The sequence below is a fragment of the Natator depressus genome, chromosome 3 (assembly GCF_965152275.1).
Source record: "Natator depressus isolate rNatDep1 chromosome 3, rNatDep2.hap1, whole genome shotgun sequence".
In the NCBI taxonomy this organism is placed as follows: Eukaryota; Metazoa; Chordata; order Testudines; family Cheloniidae; genus Natator; species Natator depressus.
In genome coordinates this window covers 69,203,287-69,223,745 of record NC_134236.1, presented here as the reverse complement: position 1 = coordinate 69,223,745, position 20,459 = coordinate 69,203,287, and the positions used below count along the sequence as shown (strand labels likewise).

At 39.6% G+C, this 20,459-nt stretch overlaps 1 protein-coding gene across 2 annotated transcripts in view; it reads left to right on the top strand.

The window, feature by feature from the left end:
- The window catches only part of RNGTT (RNA guanylyltransferase and 5'-phosphatase), a 457,144-nt gene that overhangs the window by 356,554 nt on the left and 80,131 nt on the right, over positions 1–20,459 (top strand). For both annotated transcript variants that reach the window (XM_074948099.1, XM_074948098.1), the window contains one exon: positions 11,581–11,647. In XM_074948099.1, coding sequence (XP_074804200.1) covers positions 11,581–11,647 — 67 coding nt within the window. The remainder of the gene's footprint in view (positions 1–11,580; positions 11,648–20,459) is intronic.

Below are 20,459 nucleotides of genomic sequence, written 5' to 3'. Positions count from 1 at the left end.
CCAACCCCCTGCTCAAAGCAGGACCAATCCCCAATTAAATCATCCCAGCCAGGGCTTTGTCAAGCCTGACCTTAAAAACTTCTAAGGAAGGAGATTCTACCACCTCCCTAGGTAACGCATTCCAGTGTTTCACCACCCTCCTAGTGAAAAAGTTTTTCCTAATATCCAACCTAAACCTCCCCCACTGCAACTTGAGACCATTACTCCTTGTCCTGTCCTCTTCTACCACTGAGAATAGTCTAGAACCATCCTCTCTGGAACCACCTCTCAGGTAGTTGAAAGCAGCTATCAAATCCCCCCTCATTCTTCTCTTCTGTAAACTAAACAATCCCAGTTCCCTCAGCCTCTCCTCATAAGTCATGTGTTCCAGACCCCTAATCATTTTTGTTGCCCTTCGCTGGACTCTTTCCAATTTATCCACATCCTTCTTGTAGTGTGGGGCCCAAAACTGGACACAGTACTCCAGATGAGGCCTCACCAATGTCGAATAGAGGGGAACGATCACGTCCCTTGATCTGCTCGCTATGCCCCTACTTACACATCCCAAAATGCCATTGGCCTTCTTGGCAACAAGGGCACACTGCTGACTCATATCCAGCTTCTCGTCCACTGTAACCCCTAGGTCCTTTTCTGCAGAACTGCTGCCTAGCCATTCGGTCCCAAGTCTGTAGCTGTGCATTGGGTTCTTCCGTCCTAAGTGCAGGACCCTGCACTTATCCTTATTGAACCTCATCAGATTTCTTTTGGCCCAATCCTCCAATTTGTCTAGGTCCCTCTGTATCCTATCCCTGCCCTCCAGCGTATCTACCACTCCTCCCAGTTTAGTATCATCCGCAAATTTGCTGAGAGTGCAAGAAGTGTTCTTTCTCCTTGTCTGATTCCCAACAGAGGGTTGAGGGTCCCCTATAAGTTCCACAAAGGCTGTCTCATTTGAGCCTTATGGGTTGGATTGCAGGCTTCCTAGGTACCCCAGTCATATAGGTGTTACAGAGATAGGCATATGTCTCAGTACCCTCCTCACTGGCCCCCAGGCTCTTTTCCATGGAACATTCACTCATGGCCTTATTGGAATGCTTAGGTTGTCTCATATCATCTGAGCCCCATGTCAGAACCTCCTCCCTTGCACCTTCCCAGGAAGCTAGTGTGTCTCAGTGGCAATCCACCTGCCTTATCAAGCAGAAGATTTTTCTAAAGAGGAGCACTCTCAGATTTATGATCAAACCATGCCAGCTGCCTGCTGTGTCTGCATTGTCCCCAGATGGGGCAGTGGTTCCACCTATACCATCTCATCCCAACAATTACAAGAACTTTCAAGGTTTGCTCAGACATAAACCTGTCTCTCTAGGAAGCCCAGTGAGAGCTCTGCACAGACTTTTGAATATACTCCATACCTTCTTACCTGGTCATCTGACATTTCCCATCAATGAAGCCTTATTAGAGCCAGTAAAGCCTATCTGGTAGACTCCAGCATCAGTGAAACAGACCTCTAAGAAGGCAGATAAGTACCCGGAACCATCCACCATCTTTGAGTACCTGTACGCTCTTCCAGTACCTGGCTTCCTGGTGGCTGCGGTGGCTAGCCTATAATTTGGGTTTGCTAACTACCAGGCTTTGTTAGCAAGATATGATTTTATGAATTATCATAAATTCTTGGATTTTGTTAAACTTTCATAGAAGTCCAAGGATGTTCCTGTATTAATGAAGGAAATGAGAAGCAGTTCAGCCGCCTTGCACCTTTTATGCCCTCAGTAAAGGTATGACACTTGGAGCGAATGCATATGCTTAGGGGCTAAGCCCAAAAGATTTCTATCTTGAATGCTCAGAGTACATGCATACCAAGAGTGGAATATATATATGGAGAACACATTTGGAAGAACTGCAGGTACTGTAAGGTAAATAACCATATTTTGTCCTTTTCTACTTCATATCTATTCATAAAAAAATAAAGACTCATAGACATGAAGGGACCATCATGATCATCTAGTCTGACCTACTACACATTACAGGACAGAAAACCTCATCCACCCACTCCTGTAATAGGCCGATAACCACTGACTGTGTTATTGAGTCTTTAAATCTTGATTTAAAAATTTCATTAGAGAGAATCCACTATTTGCTCTAGTTCAAACCAACAAGGGACCCATGCCACATAATGCAGAGGAAGGCAAAAAAAACAGAATCTCTGTCAATCTGACTTGGGGGAAAATTCCTTCCAGATTCCAAATATGGCAATCAGTTAGATGCTGAGTGTGTGGGCAAGACCCACCAGCCATACTTCTGTGAAAGAATTATCTATAATAACTCAGAGTGCTCTCTCTCTATTGTCTCCATCTCTGGGCACTGAAGATATTTGCTCATAGCAGTAACAGATGGGAATTGATAAGTCCCCAGCTTCTAGCAAAAATACTTAGTAGTACTCCCTAATACTCCCTAATAGCATGACTTTGCACTATTAAATTTCATCACATATCTATTACTCCAGTTTTCAAGGTCATCCAAATCTTTTTGTATGATATTCTCGTCCTCCTCTGTATTGGCAGTACCTCACAATTTTGTGTCATCTGCAGATTTTATTAGCACATTCCTAATTTTTGTGCCAAGATCCTTAATGAAAATATTAAATAAGATTGGTCCCAAGACTGATCCTTTCGGAACTCGACTAGTAACCTCCCTCCAGCCTGAGAGTTTCCCTTTCAGTATGACCCGGTGTAGTCTCCCCTTTAACCAGTTTGTTACCCACCTTTCAATTATCATATTAATCCCCATCTTCTCCAATTTAACTAATAATTTCCTATGTGAACCTGTATCAAATGCCTTTTTGAAATCCAGGTAGATCAGATCTGCTGCATTTCCTTTGTCTAGAAAATCAGTGGTCTTCAGAAAGAAAGAGATCAGGTTGTTCTGACAATTTTTACCTTTTGTGAAACCATTTTGTATTTTATTCCCATTACCGTTGACCTCTGTCCTTAACTAGTCTCTCTTTCAAAATTTATTCAAAGACCTTCAATACAATTGAGGTCAAACTAACAGGACTGTAGTTTCCCAGATCATTCTTTTCCCTTTCTTAAATATAGATATTGTATTTGCAATTCTCCAGTCATAGGGTATGACCCCCGAATTTACAGATTCATTAAAATGACAATTGTATCGATAATGTATAAGGCAAAAGAGAATACATCGTACTGTTTTGAAGTTAAATTAGGTCAGTTTATGCTATAGTGAATATATTTTTTGCAGGTATACTAAACATTTTCTCAAGGGGAATAGATATATGTTCTAATAAGGTACCATTTAGCAGTCACTTTTCTAACAGCTGTGCTCTTAAGTTTTAACATTTAAATGTGAAAGTAGCTCTATATTTCTCAATTGATTTTTAGCAGAGATTGTGCTGTGGTACTGCTACTAGGACAATTCATACAGTACCATTGATTTTAAGAGGAGATATAGTACAGGAGGTAATGTAATAGTCGTCTCCAGCTGGTAACAGGTGTAGGTATCAGATGCTGCTGAAGGTGATTTGAGGATGGGATTGCATAACCGTTAAATTAGAAAGGAAGCTGTAGAGCAAACTTTTAAAAGGGGTGTATTGTAGTGGAGACCATGAAGGTGCACTTGTTGATAGCCATGTCTGCCAAAGTATGCAATTGTGATTAGTTTTCAGAGGCAAATCTTAATCATCTTACTGAGTGGGTTGATTAGTTGTGATATTTAGGAATGGGGAAGCCTCTTTATGAATGTTGGGGTATATGGTATGAAAATACAGATATTCAAAGGAGTGAAAAGTACATCCTATTAAAGGGGAACCAAAAGAAATGAAATGTAATACTGAGGTTTCTAATAAGCTAGGAAAGTACATGTTGGGAATAATTTGGGCTCACTTGTGTCCAGTTCTGAGAGATGGCTACGCGAAGGTAAAGAAAAGGAAGGCAAAAGAAAGAAAATTCATCTATTTTCCAAATAACTAACTGTTGTGAGTTGGAGTTTAGGGTTTTTTAAGAATAAGTAGAGCATTGGAATAAGATATTATCTGAATCAAGAAAAAAAATAAAGTGTTAAACTACCAAATGAATAGGTAAAATAAACCAGGAAAGGGGTGGCAATATTACATGCCATGCAATAAATTCTGATATTGCTGTGACATTCAGTTGCCCAGTATATGAGATATTCAAAACCCTGAAAATCTGGGGAGTGAGTAGAAAGTTTTCTGCATCTCCAGTTGTTGCTTCGTCTTGCAGTGAAAGGTATGTTCTGCAGGTAGTCACACTTTGTCTTCTTCCCTAAAGAATACATATTTTTTCATTGCTACCTGTTTTGAATGCCATTTGTATTAACTGCATAAGTTATCAGGGAAAGAAAGTATGAGACCCTTCAAAGAGGAATTAATGAGGAGGAAAGGAGATTAAATGAGAGTCACCCCATATTGTCTTTCTCCTTCTCCTCTTCCATCTTGTGGTGTCTTCCCTTCCTCTTCCTTCTACTACATGGTCATATGCTCTGTGGTGTCTTCTCTTCATCTGTCTCTTTTCTCGGTGCTATCTTCTCTTCCCAGCTCCTTGCACTGCTTTCCAATTTTACTTAAGTAAAAAATGCACAAGATGGGAAGTTAAATAGTGACAATCAGCTCAATAGTATGTGGAACATGAATCATTAGTGGTGGCTGAAAAACACTGCAGCCTTTTTTAATTCCCAGCTTCTTGAGACTCAAAGCAGAAACCCACTTCTACTGAAGAGTATTTCACTCACTATGATCAATATTGACATACCACAGATACCTATCCTTCTGTACATACTAATAGCAGAATTCCTCTCCACCAGAGATCCAGGGTTATCCCTAGCTACCATTGATGCTTTTATTTAATGTTTGTGATGCCTACATGCCACAATGATGGGCATATTAGAAATGTGTTGATCAGATAAGATTAAGTTTGCAGATCAAAGTTGTATATATTTTGGCTTGTATGTCAGACAGCTTGGATAAAAATTAAGACCTATAAAAGAACTGGGTGATTTTTGTTTTGGTTTGTTTTTTGTCATTGTAGTGATCCCTTGCTCTCCAGTGGGGAGGTAAGCCATTCTGCCTCATTGTAATGGGCAGTAACCCTCGGGCTTGGGTCGCACTGGTGTGGTTGAGCTGTAACTAGTATATAGTTCTGGGTCCATCTAACAGAGACAAACACATAATAATAGTCTGGTGCTCTTGTCCCCACCCTTGGGGGGGGGGGAGTAGAGCACAGAGTAGTCTTTAGCTCACAGCCCCTCAGGTGGGGCTGGCAGTACTTAACAATCTGGAGCTCTAGCCCTTTGGTGGGGCCGAGCAGATTGCAGGCTGTAGCCTAAGCCTCCTGGCCAAGGCAGCCAGCTAACGCACAGTCTGGGGTCCAGGTAGGAATGAGCACCCACACAGTCAAGGGGCTCTGGAAGGGGAGAGCACCCACGCAGTCTAGAGGTTCCAGTAGGGGGGAGCACCGAGACTAGCGTCCTAGCTTAACAGATGGTAGATTCCCACAGGTCTCCTGGCCTATGGTGGGGAGTCGGCCACCCCAGGGGTGGAGTGGCTGGATCCCCAGTGGCGGACCACTCCACCTCTGTTGGGGCCTGCCCAACTCCACCGCATCCCAGCCCAGGGCCCCAACAGCGGTGGAGCAGTCTGCCACTGGGTCAGTGGGGATCCAGCCACAATGTGTTGACAGCCACATAGCCAGACAGTCATCGGCTGCCCTGGTTACTTCCTATCTCCCTGGGGTTTGGTACCTCTATAATCCACAGGTCCTCTGGCTCCTCTGAGTACACAGCAGTCCCAGCAACTCCTCTTCAGGCCCAGTCTTCTCCAGGGGCAGGGTACTGCAAGGCGCCGGTTCAGCTCCAGGGTGCCGCAGCAGTGTGGAGGTTCCTGGCTCCTGCTCAACTGAGCTGCTGAGTCCTTCCTTTATACTTCCTGTCCCGCCCCAGTTCGGAGGGAGGCCACTCTGCCTTGCTACAGTCATCACTAGACCTTCTCAGTAGATGAAAGCCAACCAGGAAATATTTTTACAAATAAATCTCAAAACTGATTGGCATAACAGCTTTGTCAGGCTGAAGATGTAAATATTCTTGACCTGATCATTGCAAGTAAATCAAATGATAAAACTGTGAAATTGTGTGGATTGTAAAATAGTGCTTTTCCTTCACTGGTTTGTGCACTCTCATGTGCATGCTCACTCTCGCTCTGTGTGTGTGTGTGTGTGTGTGTGTGTGTGTGTGTGTGTGTATATATATATATATATATATATATATATATATATATATAAATAAAATGATACCATGCTTGGTCTTAGTAAAAAGACCAAGGAAGGACAATCTTTTGCATACTCTTATCAGATAGATATGATATGATAGGAGTGTGCAAAAGATTGTCCTTCCTTGGTCTTTTTACTAAGATCAAGCATGGTATCATTTTACAGTATTATGTCATTTTATCTTCTGTCTGGGGAGTATATCCTACCTAGATGGACTCTTCAATAGAGATTTGTTTCTGTTTAAATATTATCTTGTTCTATAATACACATCACAGAGCTTCTTATAATATAGCTACTACATTGGGGTACACATGCTCAAGTGTTGGTTTTACAAGATAAAGGGCCATTTTCTTATTTATTTAAGGTTCTCTATCCCCACTTTAAAACCTCTTTTACAATGATGAGTTCGTGGATACAAGAATCAGCCCCACAGTACTCAGGATTTTGAAAGAAGGACTGACATGTAAATCTTTCACTGTAAGCTGTGCATCCGTAAATATGCAGGTTACGTTATACGCTATCAGAAATTTTAGTGTTGTATCCTATGTTTTTTGCTTTTTGTGTCCTGGTGTAACACATCTAAAGCAAACCACCACTTGAAATGATTGCTCTGTTTGGCTGTATTCATCTTTTCTTCTGCTCTAACATCTTAAAAGATACTGTATTCAATAATAATTTATGTACTGCTTGCTTGCAATATGTGATGTGTCTAGATGTTGCAGTGTGTACTAATGTAATAGTGCAGAGGAAGAAAAGCATCATAATAAGTTAACAAAATTAAAACCTTGTACAGTAATTTGTTCAGGACAAATGTAGATGTTTTAACAGTCACTTTATGTTAGCACTGAAATCTATCGAAAAGAAACATGTAGTATGAAATTAACCCTGTTTCTGATTTGGTTTCGTGCAATAGAAGAAAAAAACAATAGGCTAACTTACATTTTTCCTTTCTGAAATATTAAATCATTAAGGCAAGATGTTCTTCTATAAAGTGTTTTCCTTGTAATTAGAAAAACCCAGAGTATTTTTTTTCTTTGAACTGAGGCTTTTTTTCCTTTGTGTAGTTGTCTCTCAAGTTAAAACCATGTAAGTGTTCTACCTCTGTCACTTTTATATGCATGTGTGAAGTACCTAACTCATTCATCTTATATGCTTGGTGCACTTAAGAAATGAGTGACTGTTTTTCAGATTTTTCACCGCAGCATGGAAATGTTGCTTTTAGAGACATCACTGAGACTTTTTGTCTCTAAGGCCTGGTCTACACTACAAAGATAGGTCAACATAAGCTGCTGTGCATCAACCTAGTTGTACACGTGTCTTCACATAAACTTGTCTCCCACCTGTAGCCCATAGGGCTAGCTGCCTTTAATTATATTCACTGCCTTGCCTTCATTATATTTTGTCTTTATTATATTCAGTAGTAATGCAAGGAACCTACATGTTTTGCTAAATGTATTAATACGTTATTTTAAATATAGAAGACCTCCTACAGTGTGAGTGTTGCAGCCGTGGACATCAGGGTTCCCAACTAAATATTAATTTTAATAATACTGGGCCTGATATTGGGACAAGAACCTATCAACCCACAAAACAATAACTGGAAATTCTTAAGTAATCAATATAATTAATACATACATAATATATAATCTATAGATCAGACTACACACCAATGTAAGCACCCCATTACTCTGACATAGTAACACCACCTCCCAGAGCAGCATTGACCCACAGTCAATGTACAGAGATTGATGCAGTGCGAGTGTAGATGCTGCATTACTTTATATCAACACTAATAGTCCTCCAACGGCTGTCCCACAGTGCCAGACACTGATGGCTGTGCTCACAATTGTGAGCTCCACTGCTTGGGGTCACGTAGATCAGAAGTCCCCCCTCCCCCCACTTAAAACCCCCACAAATTTTTGAATGCCTTTTGCTGGTTGGCCAGCTTGATGAGCATATCTCTATCTGCTCTCTGTCATGCACAACTGACCAGCTGACCAGACATGCTCCTACCTGGAATAGACAGTAGATATTGGATCTCCTGAACCTGTGGGGAGAAGAGGCTGTACAGGCACAACTCCAAACCAGTAGTAGAAATGTCAACATGTACAAGCAGATTGCTCAGGATAGGCAATAGAAGGGATATGACTGAGACCAGCGGCACTGCCACATGAAAGCCAAGGAACTGCAGCAGGCATACCAGAAGATCAGGGAGGTCAACAGTCGATTCAGTGAGCTGGGTGCCATACTCAGCAGAGACGCCACCACCCCACACACCACTGTGGTTACTTCTGCGAAGCCTGAGTCACAGGCCCCTGTCGTGAACGACAAAGAGGAGGTAGTGGAGGAGGATGGGGACAGACATCCAAGGGATCCAGCTGTGCAATAAACCAGGTCCTGTTTTTGACTCCACCACAATCCAGCCAATCCCACCAGTCAAGCACAGGCAAGCCCGATGAAGGGGAAGGAACCTCGGGTAAGTGTGTAAATAAATTTTCCTTTACAGGGATGGCACCCCCAAATTAGCAGGACACAGCTATTGACTTCTCATTAGTTTACTCATACTAGAAGATGTAGTGGTACAACAAAGAGAGGTAGAGTTGCTCTCTGCTTTTTCATTTCTACTCTAGGGTTAGGTGGGGGGAAGGCATGTGGAGCAGATTTTTTTATGTACACAGGTATGTCCCTTGAATCCTGCTGAGAGTTCTCAATGAAAATTTCATGGAGATACACTGCAATCCTGTGCCGAAGGTTTCTAGGGATGGCAGCCTTATTTCACCATCCGTGGTAGGACACTTTCCCATGCCAGGTGGTGATAACTCTGGTAGGCTAGTGGCATATGGGCCCGGGTGGCTTTGAGACGCGAGCAGCAGCTGTGCTCTCTCTGCATTTGTTACCCTTAGGAGTTGAGATATCAGCTACCACCACCACCACCTGGGGAAATTGGTGGCAGTATTCAGTGCCATTGCCCTATACTCAGCTTCATGCAACTGAGCAATGCCCTCCTAATTTCCCTAACCCATGGTGGGTCATGTCATATGGCTTGAGCTGAGAGTGGCACAGAGGATCAGGAACTCCAAAGCAGAAGTGTCAATCAGCTTGTCTTGTTTAATATTTAGGGGAGCCAAGGGGAGGGAGGAGTTCTGAATCTTAAATTTTGCTTTCTGCTCCTACTGTACTGATAATGGTACCTTTGTGTGTTTTATCTCTAGCTGTGGCTGTTGTGGCCTTGAGCACAAGAACAACTCTTGTAGAATATTAATTTGTATACCGTATTAAATTGATTTACTAAGTTTAACTAAGTTTAAGAATGTTTCTGTTTCCTCATAGCTTAGATGCATGTAGTTGACAAAGGAAAGACACAAGGGAATTTTAAAAAAATCAAAAGGAGAAATTAGATCTTTAAGCCAATATAATGGTCATTTCGTTTACATTTAATACAACTGAATATAATTGGAGATTAAATTTTTGGGACATGACTTAATTATTTTTTTAGTTAGCACTAAAGTTTGTTCCTTTAGCCATATTAATCCACTAAATCAAATGCTTCTGAGATATCTACAGAGGCAGTATACCATTCCCTAGACAAAAGCTGATTATTTACAAGGCTAGACAAAGAGGTGATTGTTGATTTTTTTTTTTTTTTTTTTAAATCTCATGGCAATCGATTCTGAATTAAGGCAGTATGAGAATATAGATAAAAAGATGATAAGGAATGAAACACTTTTTCAAGCAAAGTAGCTAATATTGACGGAGTGGTAATAACCCTGTAATTCTGTGTCATTAGTCTCAATAAATAAATAAGGCAAGTGCGTACACTATGTTTTACAGATGTTGGAACAAACTAGTATTAGTAAAATAAACTATGTAGATAGGGCTGTTAAACTGCAATTTATTCCAACAAGCCTTTTATTACACTTGCATGTATTGCATGTTTCTTTGGAAAGGTTAATCATGAGCTTCTGTAGACGTTCACTAATACCAATTGAAAGAATCGTAAAGACTCTCACCTGCAATGGTTCTGTATTTCTGGTGTGGAGAAAATAGCAGTGTAACATAGGCACAACTACTTTCTATAACTTTATAAAACATTTTTTCCCTTTTTCTGTAGCCTTTATTGAAACAGCTTATATGTGTATCTTATTCTGAAATGACAAGTGCTGAAATAGTGTCTTTTTGAAATTCCTTTAAAACACACTTTGCTGCTGTTGTGTATCTCTTCCAAAACATAGTGATATCCCTTGAACCCTTATTGTGGGAAGTATTTCCCTTTTTTGCTTACTACTAATCCTTTAGGCACTACTACTTAACCACTCTGTTGACAAGCCTCCGATGCTTTTATTTTATTTTAGAAATGGTTAAATATTTACTAAATGTGCCTCTCTCTCCTTGGAACCATCTGACCAGCACACTAGCTTTTTCACTTTGGAGATCTACATTCCAAACTTGATTTTTCACAACTGAATATGACCCATTAGTGTGAGTGGTACATTAATCCATTGCTGTCAGCTGTCTGCTTTTCATTGAAAGCAACTATACACTTGTATTTAAGAGAATTGCGCCGCCTGGCACTCGGAGCTCCAGAACTTCTTAGTAACATTGGCCTCTTGAGGTCCTGTATAGCATCTGTCCTTGCTTCAGGAATCAAAATAATTTTGTTTTCAGGGGTACACAAACTTTTTGGAGCCACTTTACCCTATTTCTAGCTAAATGTTTGGTGGTATATGGTGGCTTAAAAGATTAAACAGAATATCTTGAAATGATTTTGAGTGATGTATGGTATGTTAATTATTTGTTAAGCCATTAAATGACAGCAGAGATTCTTTCAGATTTTCTGTTGTTGCATTGTGATAAGTCACTTTGGTTCATTTCAGTTATATCACTTTGTATAATGTTACAGTTGCTTGTCTGATACTATTTTAAATCTGTTAGACTTGCTGCTTTGAATGGTGAATCTGTTTGTCTTTGTTGTTTTAAAGTTGCAGTTTTGTTGATTGTTACTCTAAAGAGCCATACTAGATGGAAATGATGTGTACCCTGCCATTCTTGCATGTGGCCGGGCACCAAAGGTATTGTGAAATGACTTTATTGGAGCACTTCTTACAGAAGAAATATAAATTACCAATTCACAAGATATGGTGCTCCATCTTTAATGTGTGTCCTTTCTCTTTAATTTATCCTACAAACTGTTAACTTCTATTTTATCTCATTTTCAATACCAGTTCTGCAGTATGACAGTAAAGATGGTTACAGTGACATGCATTTAGTTACAAACAATGTCTTAAATTATGTTTTCTTTTTTTAGATTACTTACCCAGAATGTTGGTCTTCTTTATGTTGGAAGTTTTGACAGACCTTTTGCACAAATTAAGGTATGACTTTTGGTTTACTTGAAAGTTATTAAACACTTGTATGATTATAGTCATAGAATCATAGAATATCAGGGTTGGAAGGGACCCCAGAAGGTCATCTAGTCCAACCCCCTGCTCGAAGCAGGACCAATTCCCAGTTAATTCTCAGTCTTGATATTTCAAAATACTTTTGAAGGAATCAATATAATTTCAAGAAAAATAAATGAAAAATAATGTAATTTCCTTGGTTTTTTGTTGTTTTCTGGGGTTATTTCCAATGACATTTATATATTTAGCTGTCAGAGAAGTTCAGTGTTTTCTTGCATCATGTTTTGATTAATTTTGATTCTGGGTTAATTACCAGAAACAAAATATTGATTTTTTTTTTTAGGTTACTTGTCAGCGACATTTCAAACAAAACCACCTTTTGAACTTCTTAATCTTTCAAGTCATTTTTGAGAGGGAGGACATTACAGTGGAAAGCACAGATTATTTCCACACCATTATTACACTTTATTGTAACGGATTGCACAGTTTCTGAAAAGTCTTTTATGACTTAATGATCATATTTATCAGCTAAGCTATAGTTTTACTGCTTCTAATTGCTATTTGCCAAAGAATCATTGCTGTGTCCTTTAAGAATAAATAATTATTTCATTATTCCAAATGGAAATCTGCCTTTGATCCTGTCAGCACCAAAAGTGTCATGCTATTCATAAGCATTCTATATTTAATATAAGTAGTGTCAAGCAAAATGTCTAATTAAAATATGATGCAGTTTAGTAAAACATATTTATAAACCATTCTCCAGTCAAACTACCAACTGCTATGTTAAAGCAGTGTAAAATGTCTGATTGAAATATACAAGAGCAAGACTATTTAGGCTAAATATTTGGGCTTGTTCCTTAAGTCAGACAACTGAAAGACTTTTTTCAGGTTAGTAGTACATAGTAATGATCAATTTTTAGTTCTGATTTGATCCTTAAAGCCTGATCCTGCAGTCTTTGTGCAGGTAAAATTCCCATTTAAGTCAGTGACAGAATGTGTATGGTTATAGAATCATAAAATTGAGAGGTCACCTAGTCCAGCCCCCTGTTCTGTGGCAGGACCAAGTAAGTCTATATCATCCCTGGCAGATGTTTAACCTGTTCTTAAAAACTCCAGAGATGTTAATTCCACAACCTCCCTTGGAAGTCTATTCCAGTCTTTAAATACCCTTATAGTTAGAAAGTTTTTCCGAATATCTCACCTAAATTTCCCTTGCTACAGATTAAGCCCATTACTTCTTGTCCTGCCTTCAGTGGACATGAAGAACGATTGATCACATCCTCTTAATATATTTGAAGACTGTTATCAGGTCTCCCCTCAGTTTTCTTTTCTCAAGACTAACCATACCCAGTTTTTTTTAACCTTTCCTAATAAGTCAGATTCTCTAAACCTTTTATAATTTTTGTTACTCTCCTGTGGACTCTCTATAATTTGTCCAAATCTTTCCCAGAGTGTGGCACCTAGAATTGGATGCATTACTCCAGCTGAGGCCTCACTAGTGCTGAGTAGAGCGGGACAGTTACCTCCTGTGTCTTACATATGACACTCCTGTTAAGGCACCCCAGAATGATACTTGCCTTTTTTGCAACTGCATCACGTTGCTGGCTCATGTTCAATTTGTCATCCACTATAATCCCCAGATCCTTTTCAGAAGTACTACCACCTACCCAGTTATTCCCCATTTTGTAGTTTTGCAATTGATTTTATCTTCCTAAGTGAGGTACTTTGCACTTGTATGTACTGAATTTAATTTTGTTGACTTCAGACCAATTCTGTAATTTGTTAAGGTCATTATGAATTCTAATCCTGTCCTCCAAAGTGCTTGCAACCTATGCCAGGTTGGTGTCATCTGCAAATTATATAACCATACGTTCCACTCCATTATCCAAATCGTTAATGAAATTATTGAATAATACCAGACCTAGGATTGACCCCTGCAGAATCCCGTTAGATATGCCCTTCTCAGTTTGTCTGCGAACCATTGATAACTACTCTTTGAGTAGGGTCTTTAACCAGTTGGGCACCCAACTTATAGTAGTCCACATTTCCCCCAAAGGCTGCTGGGTCTCTGTGGTATTTTGTTGGTTTCATAGTTTCTTTAACAAATTAAAATGGGAAATAAAGTATGTGGAAGATTTCTTTACTGAAATGGCCTTATCTTCTGCTATATTAAATGTAAATAATGGAAGCTTGCCATCTTTTGTCTGTGTGGTCAGATGCTGGCTGCGTGTGTGTTCATTCAGTGTGCTGTCCCAGCTCTGCAGAGATAGCAGACCTCAATTAACTTCCCGATAAATCCACAGACTTGGTTTTCAGTGAAGGCACCCGGCCAGCTTTATTGTTGACGAAGCACGATAATAGCACCTGGCAGATTCTACGAGGATACTAAGACGTGTATGCTTGTGACAATGGACGCAGCACAGTCAGTGGTGTGACTTTCCACTGCTCCCTAAGCTGGCCAAAGATACTCCCTCTGAGATACCTCTTTATACCCCAATACAAACAAGTTACTACTGCCCCTTTCACACAGTTAGTTACTGCCCCCTGACGTCACTAGTTATCACCCATCATCTTGTACATGTTGGTTTGATTAAAACATCTCTATTATGTACAGTCATCCTAACTTTATCTTTTAAAAGGGATCAGTGTGTTCCTATTATCCTTGGAAAATGTTTTTATACCATCCTTAATATCGAGATGTTCTGGTACCACTTAATATCAAAATGTGTTTGTTTAAACACTCTGTAACTAGCACGTCTTAAAAATGTATTGTGATAGACCCAGGCCAATTGGGTACAGCAGAGTAGTAGAAGGCAGATATACTGGCCATTGGATAAGCAGTTTTCTGTTCCCTGACTGACCAGAGCGGGGGCTGCTCCAGGCTAGGGTGGACACATGACTCCAATTAGCCTGCAAAGAGTCAGTTGAAGCTGTTAAGCTAATGTGAACACCTGACTCTAATTAAGGCCCCTCTGATAGTATAAAAGGGCTCACTCCGGTCAGGCCAAGGAGAGCCAGGGAGCCAGAGGAGAGGAAGTGCAGCTGAAGGGCTGGGTAATGAAGACATCCTCAAGCCACTGGAAAGGGAGCCCTAAGGTAAGGGTGAAGAAGGCGTTAAGAAAGAGAAGCGGGGAAGTGGCCCAGGGAAATGTAGCAACTCCGGCAGTGAAAGGTCGGCTGCCAACAGCTGCTATCATTAGGGTCCCTGGGCCAGAACCCGGAGTAGAGGGCGGGCCCAGGTTCCCCCCAACCTGCCACTACAGAAAAACCTCCTGGGAGGGGAAGACAGGCCCCTGTCAGGACAGGAGGCTAAACTGTTCTGGAAAAAGCCCGTAGGGATAACAGACTGTGGGAGTTCTCTCACCAGCCTTCTTGTTGGCTTATGATGAAAAGGGCTCAGTAAACTGTACCCTGGCCCCAGAGAGAGAAGGGCTATGTGGAGGGTCACAGTGAGCCTCTGAGTCTAGCATAAACCACCTGGAAGCGCGGAACCCACAGGAACAAGGTCGGAGCTCTGCCACAATATATTTCCGCAATATCAGCCCTATTCTTGCCAAATTCTTTAAGCAGGTCCTGTCTTATACCAGGCCTCTAATACAAGGGTTTATGTCTCAAGCTTTCTTCCTACTACAGTATGTAAGCTACCTTATGAGCTGGAATATGTTGGCTATTGCATTCTCCCTTAAGTATTATCTTACTTGGTATTCATAGACTGTTATAGTGAAATGTGTATGTTTGCAGCAGATGGGTACACAACCTGATGTAAAGAAATATCATTATGATGGATTAGTTAAAATCTTTCATCTATATTTATCAATTACTCATTATATCAGCATTTAAAGAAAGGAGGAGCTGTCTGCTGCTCCCAAATCAAACTTGGTTGTCCCAAGTTACTACTTTTTAAAGTTCATTGTAAAATTGTTTCCAGATTGCCAAGACAAGGGTAAATATTAGTATTTTTTTATTTTACTTTGTTCTGCGATCACACTAAAATACAAAGGATACCTCTGCATATACTGCAGTGTACTGTATCTTATAAATTCATGAAGAGAGCACAAATTCTGAGAGAATCAAGTTACTTCAGGAAGAAATTTGAACAGTACCATGTATTCCAGGTGTTTCCATCCCGATTACTGTAGTATGGAAGTACTCTAGGGGCTTGTCTCCACTTACTGGGGGATCCACGCGGGGCTATCGATCCACCAGGGGTCGATTTAGCTATTTAGTCTAGTGAAGACCTGCTAAATCAACCGCCGATCGCTATCCCATTGACTCCGGTACTCCACCAGTACGAGAAGCATAAGGTAAGTTAACAAGGCAGTTTTGTCCATTGACATAAGTCGACTCCAACTGCGTTATTCATGCAGCTGGATTTGCATAACTTAGGTCGACTTATCCCCATAGAGTAGACCTGCCCTAGCAGATGACCGTTTATCTTTTTCCAGAAATCATGTCTGTTTTTCAAGAAATGAAAGAATTAACCTCTCTAGATTTATTTACCTTTTGAGTTAACAAAAGCCTCTCCTCCATCCCCAATTATTCTTTATCTGTAAAGAGATTCTTGTTTCAGTGGCATTGTAGCTGTATTGGTCCCAGGATATTGGAGAGGGTGCGTGAGGAAATATCTTTTATTGGACCTGTTTGGAGAAAGCCAGTGAAGAAAGTTCCCTCTTTTCTCCCAGTTTCCCCACCAACCACTAAAATGCTTCCCTGTGACACCCATGACCAGTGTCCCACTAATCCATTTTGAAGCATGACACTCTGTGAGATGGTGTAGATTGTGACCTACATCCCTGCCACTTATCAAATTACACAACTGAGGGTAGAAAAAGTATAAAAAGAAAAGTAAGGAAAAGTGTGTGTTATCTTATACCTGACAATGCCCCTCAGTAATTTGAAAAATCAATGCGTGGTCTTTTACAAACATGCCTTGCCCCTTTACATGCCTTTTTCCAAGAAAAGAGAAATCGGAATGTGCTCATAAAATTCTTGGTATTCTTTTATTAGAGATCAAGTCCTTTAGGATCCTTTTACCTTGTTGTTGATTTTGTAAGGACTGCTTCCTACATCAAGGCCTAACGAAGAGCATTTTTCTCTCTTGGAGCCTTAACTTGATCCTCTGAAGATTGTGATTATCCTAGTCATAGCTCTGGGATTCTTTTTTTCCTCAAGATTTTCTTTGTGGTGATGTCCTCAGCCTGCAGAGTGTATGAGCTGATGATGTTACGATGCTATCTTTCTTTCATTAATACAAGTGACTCATAAGATGGTTCCCTTCTTTGGTCTGAATGACTTATCCTTTCTTATCTTAATCAAGAGATTCCGCTTCCAATCTTTAGTCTGACATCCATTTAGTGGTGCTGGAACAATTTGTGTAGTGGGAATGCTGAGAGCTGTTGAAGCAAACTGTAAACCCTGTATATGATGGAAACCACTTCAAGCCGGAAGTGCCGCCCCCAGCAGCCATAGTTCCAGCACCTATGCATCCATTGAAAGGAAGTCATGTTCTATAGTTGTTAGATCCTTATCTTGCACATAGAATTCAATTTCTGGCTTCTGAACTTCCTATTGGAATTCATTATATAGAAGGAACGTAAAGTATACCCTCCTTGACTCTTCTAAATCTATCAAATCTGGTATCAGGTACATCAGAAGCATCACAGAAGGAAATGAAGGGCTCCCCTGCCTGGAACAAGGAGAAACTCTCTGCAGTTTTTCCTTCTAGTGGTTTGGTCTCCCATGAGATTTCTGAGACATTACAGGCTTCATGCTTTGCCTCTCTGAGCATAACATTTAGATATAGGGTTCTTAAGGCTGTTATCTAATGTTAATTTCTTTTTTATTATAGCTTAATTCTACATAGTTTCTTTCTTTTCAGGGTTGTTGGTTGATCTGGTGAACTCAATAGAAATTTCTATGCATAAATTTGATTTCCATATCTTTAGTAGTTTGGTGCATTCTATCTTCATCTGGAGCAAGTAATTTTAAGGATTTGCGGTTTTTATTCCTGTGCTCATCTGGTTAGTGACTTTCTTGATCTTAAGGAAATTATGTTGTAGAACCTAACAGCAGACAAACTGAATTAAGATAGTGCTAATATCTATATTGTTATAGTAAGCAAGCATGTGATGAATGTTTGATAGTTAGTGCAGATGGTTGGCATGGCCTGTCATTTAATTGAGGAAGGGAAATAAGTGAACTGAAAATTTGGAAATCAAATTAACAATTGTAGTGAAAATTCCCATTTATTTTTCAAAGTATTGCTTTTTTTTAAGGTTATGTTGAGGGAATGGGCTTAATTTAAGGTAAGTACTCAATGGCATTTTAGTTCTGTTTTTAAATTAGAGTATTTCAGTCTAACATATAACTCTAGCATCTGTTCAAAGGGGTTATAAAACGTTTTTGCTTTTAGATATATTTTGTGTGTGTGTGTATATTTACATACATATATATATATAGGCTGTCTAAATAGTAACAGCTTATGCTATTAACTTCTAGGAAAGTGAAAAGGCTATGAATTGAGCCTTGAAGGAATTCAGTGATTTGCAGCTTTCTCTCTTGTCCATTAAATATCTCTTAAAGTCTCACAAACTAGATGAAGCTAAGAAGACTTCTGTGATTGGATATCATGATCAACTAGATAAAATAATTTAGTGAAGTCATTTATAATTACCATTTGAGTTTTCCAGAATCCCTTTATATTATAATGTTGTTCGTAATCTTAAACAATGCTATTATCATAGAAATTTTGTTCCAATAAGGAGTAATTAAATTGAATACAACAGCATATGCAGTAGTCATTTTATGAACTGCCCTGAGTAATGCTTATGGAATAAGTATTCTTCATGATACATTTCCATATATATTTTCCTTTTAAAGTAAAAGTCTCATAGTTTTAAGTTAAAATGAGTTTTGAAATACAGCATATGTTTACACAAGATATCTTGCAGTGTTTTAAGAAAATAAGATCACAAAACATTTTTTAGGATTGAAAGTTTTTTTAGTTCAATCCCCAGTAGATTCTGGGATTAAAACAAATAATTCAGTACGCTATGTTCTCCATTATTAAGCAATAATGAATCTTCTGGCAGTCTTCACTATTCAGTTAATGACCAGTTTCACTTTGGGCTCTTAACACATTAAATTACCATTTCAGTGAAGATTAACTACTGCTATTTTAAAACAAGATTATTTATTTTAAGAGTAGTTATTAAGAGTTTGCATAATAAATACTACTTTGATCAAAATGGAGCAGTTCATTTTCATAGAACAAGATGACAGTTATGAAGAAAAAGTATATTTTGGAAATAGAGATGTGATATTCACATTTTGTATCCACATGTTCTGTGGTCCCATCTTACTGGAAAGATGATCAAAGTGTTAAATCTACTTTTGGGAAATTTGTGCACATGTGAGGGCTATTGGGTGTCCTACAGCAGTCTCTTCCTCAGTGATTTATGTAGGATGAAGTGGTAGTTTGAACTACATCTCTAAGTAGCCACTGATTGTAGCTTTATTGAACTTTAAAGAGCAGCATTAGTGGATGTTGGGAGAGAAAGTAAATTAAACTGCAACTCCACTCTGGGCAAATTACTGGCCAGAACCCTATGTTGCAGCCCACTCTGCCTCATTCTTCCTCAGCATGTTCAAATATATATTGAACAAGAGAGGCAATAAAACCTTGCAGAATCCCACACAACAGAGGTCTTCCTGCAAATAGTAGTTGCCTCAAACTACCTTCTTGGATGACCTTTAAAGAGAAGAACAGAGACATCCAGGTACAAATCCATTCACCCCTGCCATGGTCCACAGGCATCACCTTGTGATCAATGGCATAAAATGTTCCTGACTGATTAAACAACATCAGCATGCACACCTGACCTTTGTCCATATTTAGGAGATCAACTAATACTGCAGTCTAAGTACCATATCCAGACCTGAAGTCTGATTGACTGGTTCAGCAAAATAAGATGTCTACAAATGATGCCAGAGTTATTTTGCCACAGCTTACATAATCCTTTCCAAGAAAAAGGAGAAAGAGACAGGGCATTAGTTGGGAAAACTGTTGATGGTTTCTCAAACAAGGGCTAGAAAATGACTACATGAGTGAAGCTAGCACATTGCGCCTACTCTGGAGCCGATAACCCTCTCTACTGATAAACATTCCAACATTCAGTAGCTCCCTGCTGACTTTAACTAGCCACAAGAGAAAGGATCCATTTGGCAGCTTGTTTGACGACAGTTCTTCTGTCACATATAGAGCTCATATGAACAAAATTGGTCAAAACCTAACAAGGAAACAGATGCTACTCCCAGGCACAGTTCTACTACCATAACATCGTCCAGATCCAATTCAGTCTCTTTTGCAACGAATGTACAGTTTTGAGCTTGATTCCCATTGGCACCAGCCAAGATTAATTGAGTTCACCACCACATGAAACAGATCTACTGGTCAGACTTTCATGGATATTGTGGTGGGGTTTATAGTTTTTACCACTGCCAAGGCATAGAAGCTTAAACTCTGCATACCACAATCAAACCAAAGAGTTTGCAATACAAGAATATGACATAGTGAGTGAGAGTTGCCGGGGGAGAAAGGGGAGATAGTGAAGAAACAGGGTGAGGTAATGAACAGTGACAGGTTTTCACACCATTGTGGATACTTGGTTACCCAATTTAAGCATGTGCACCTCCTGGTGGTTCAGGAATGGGTTTGTTACAGAAAAAAAGGAAGATAAACATATAATATGTTTGGTCCTAAAGGCATATAATGGACTTATTTTGT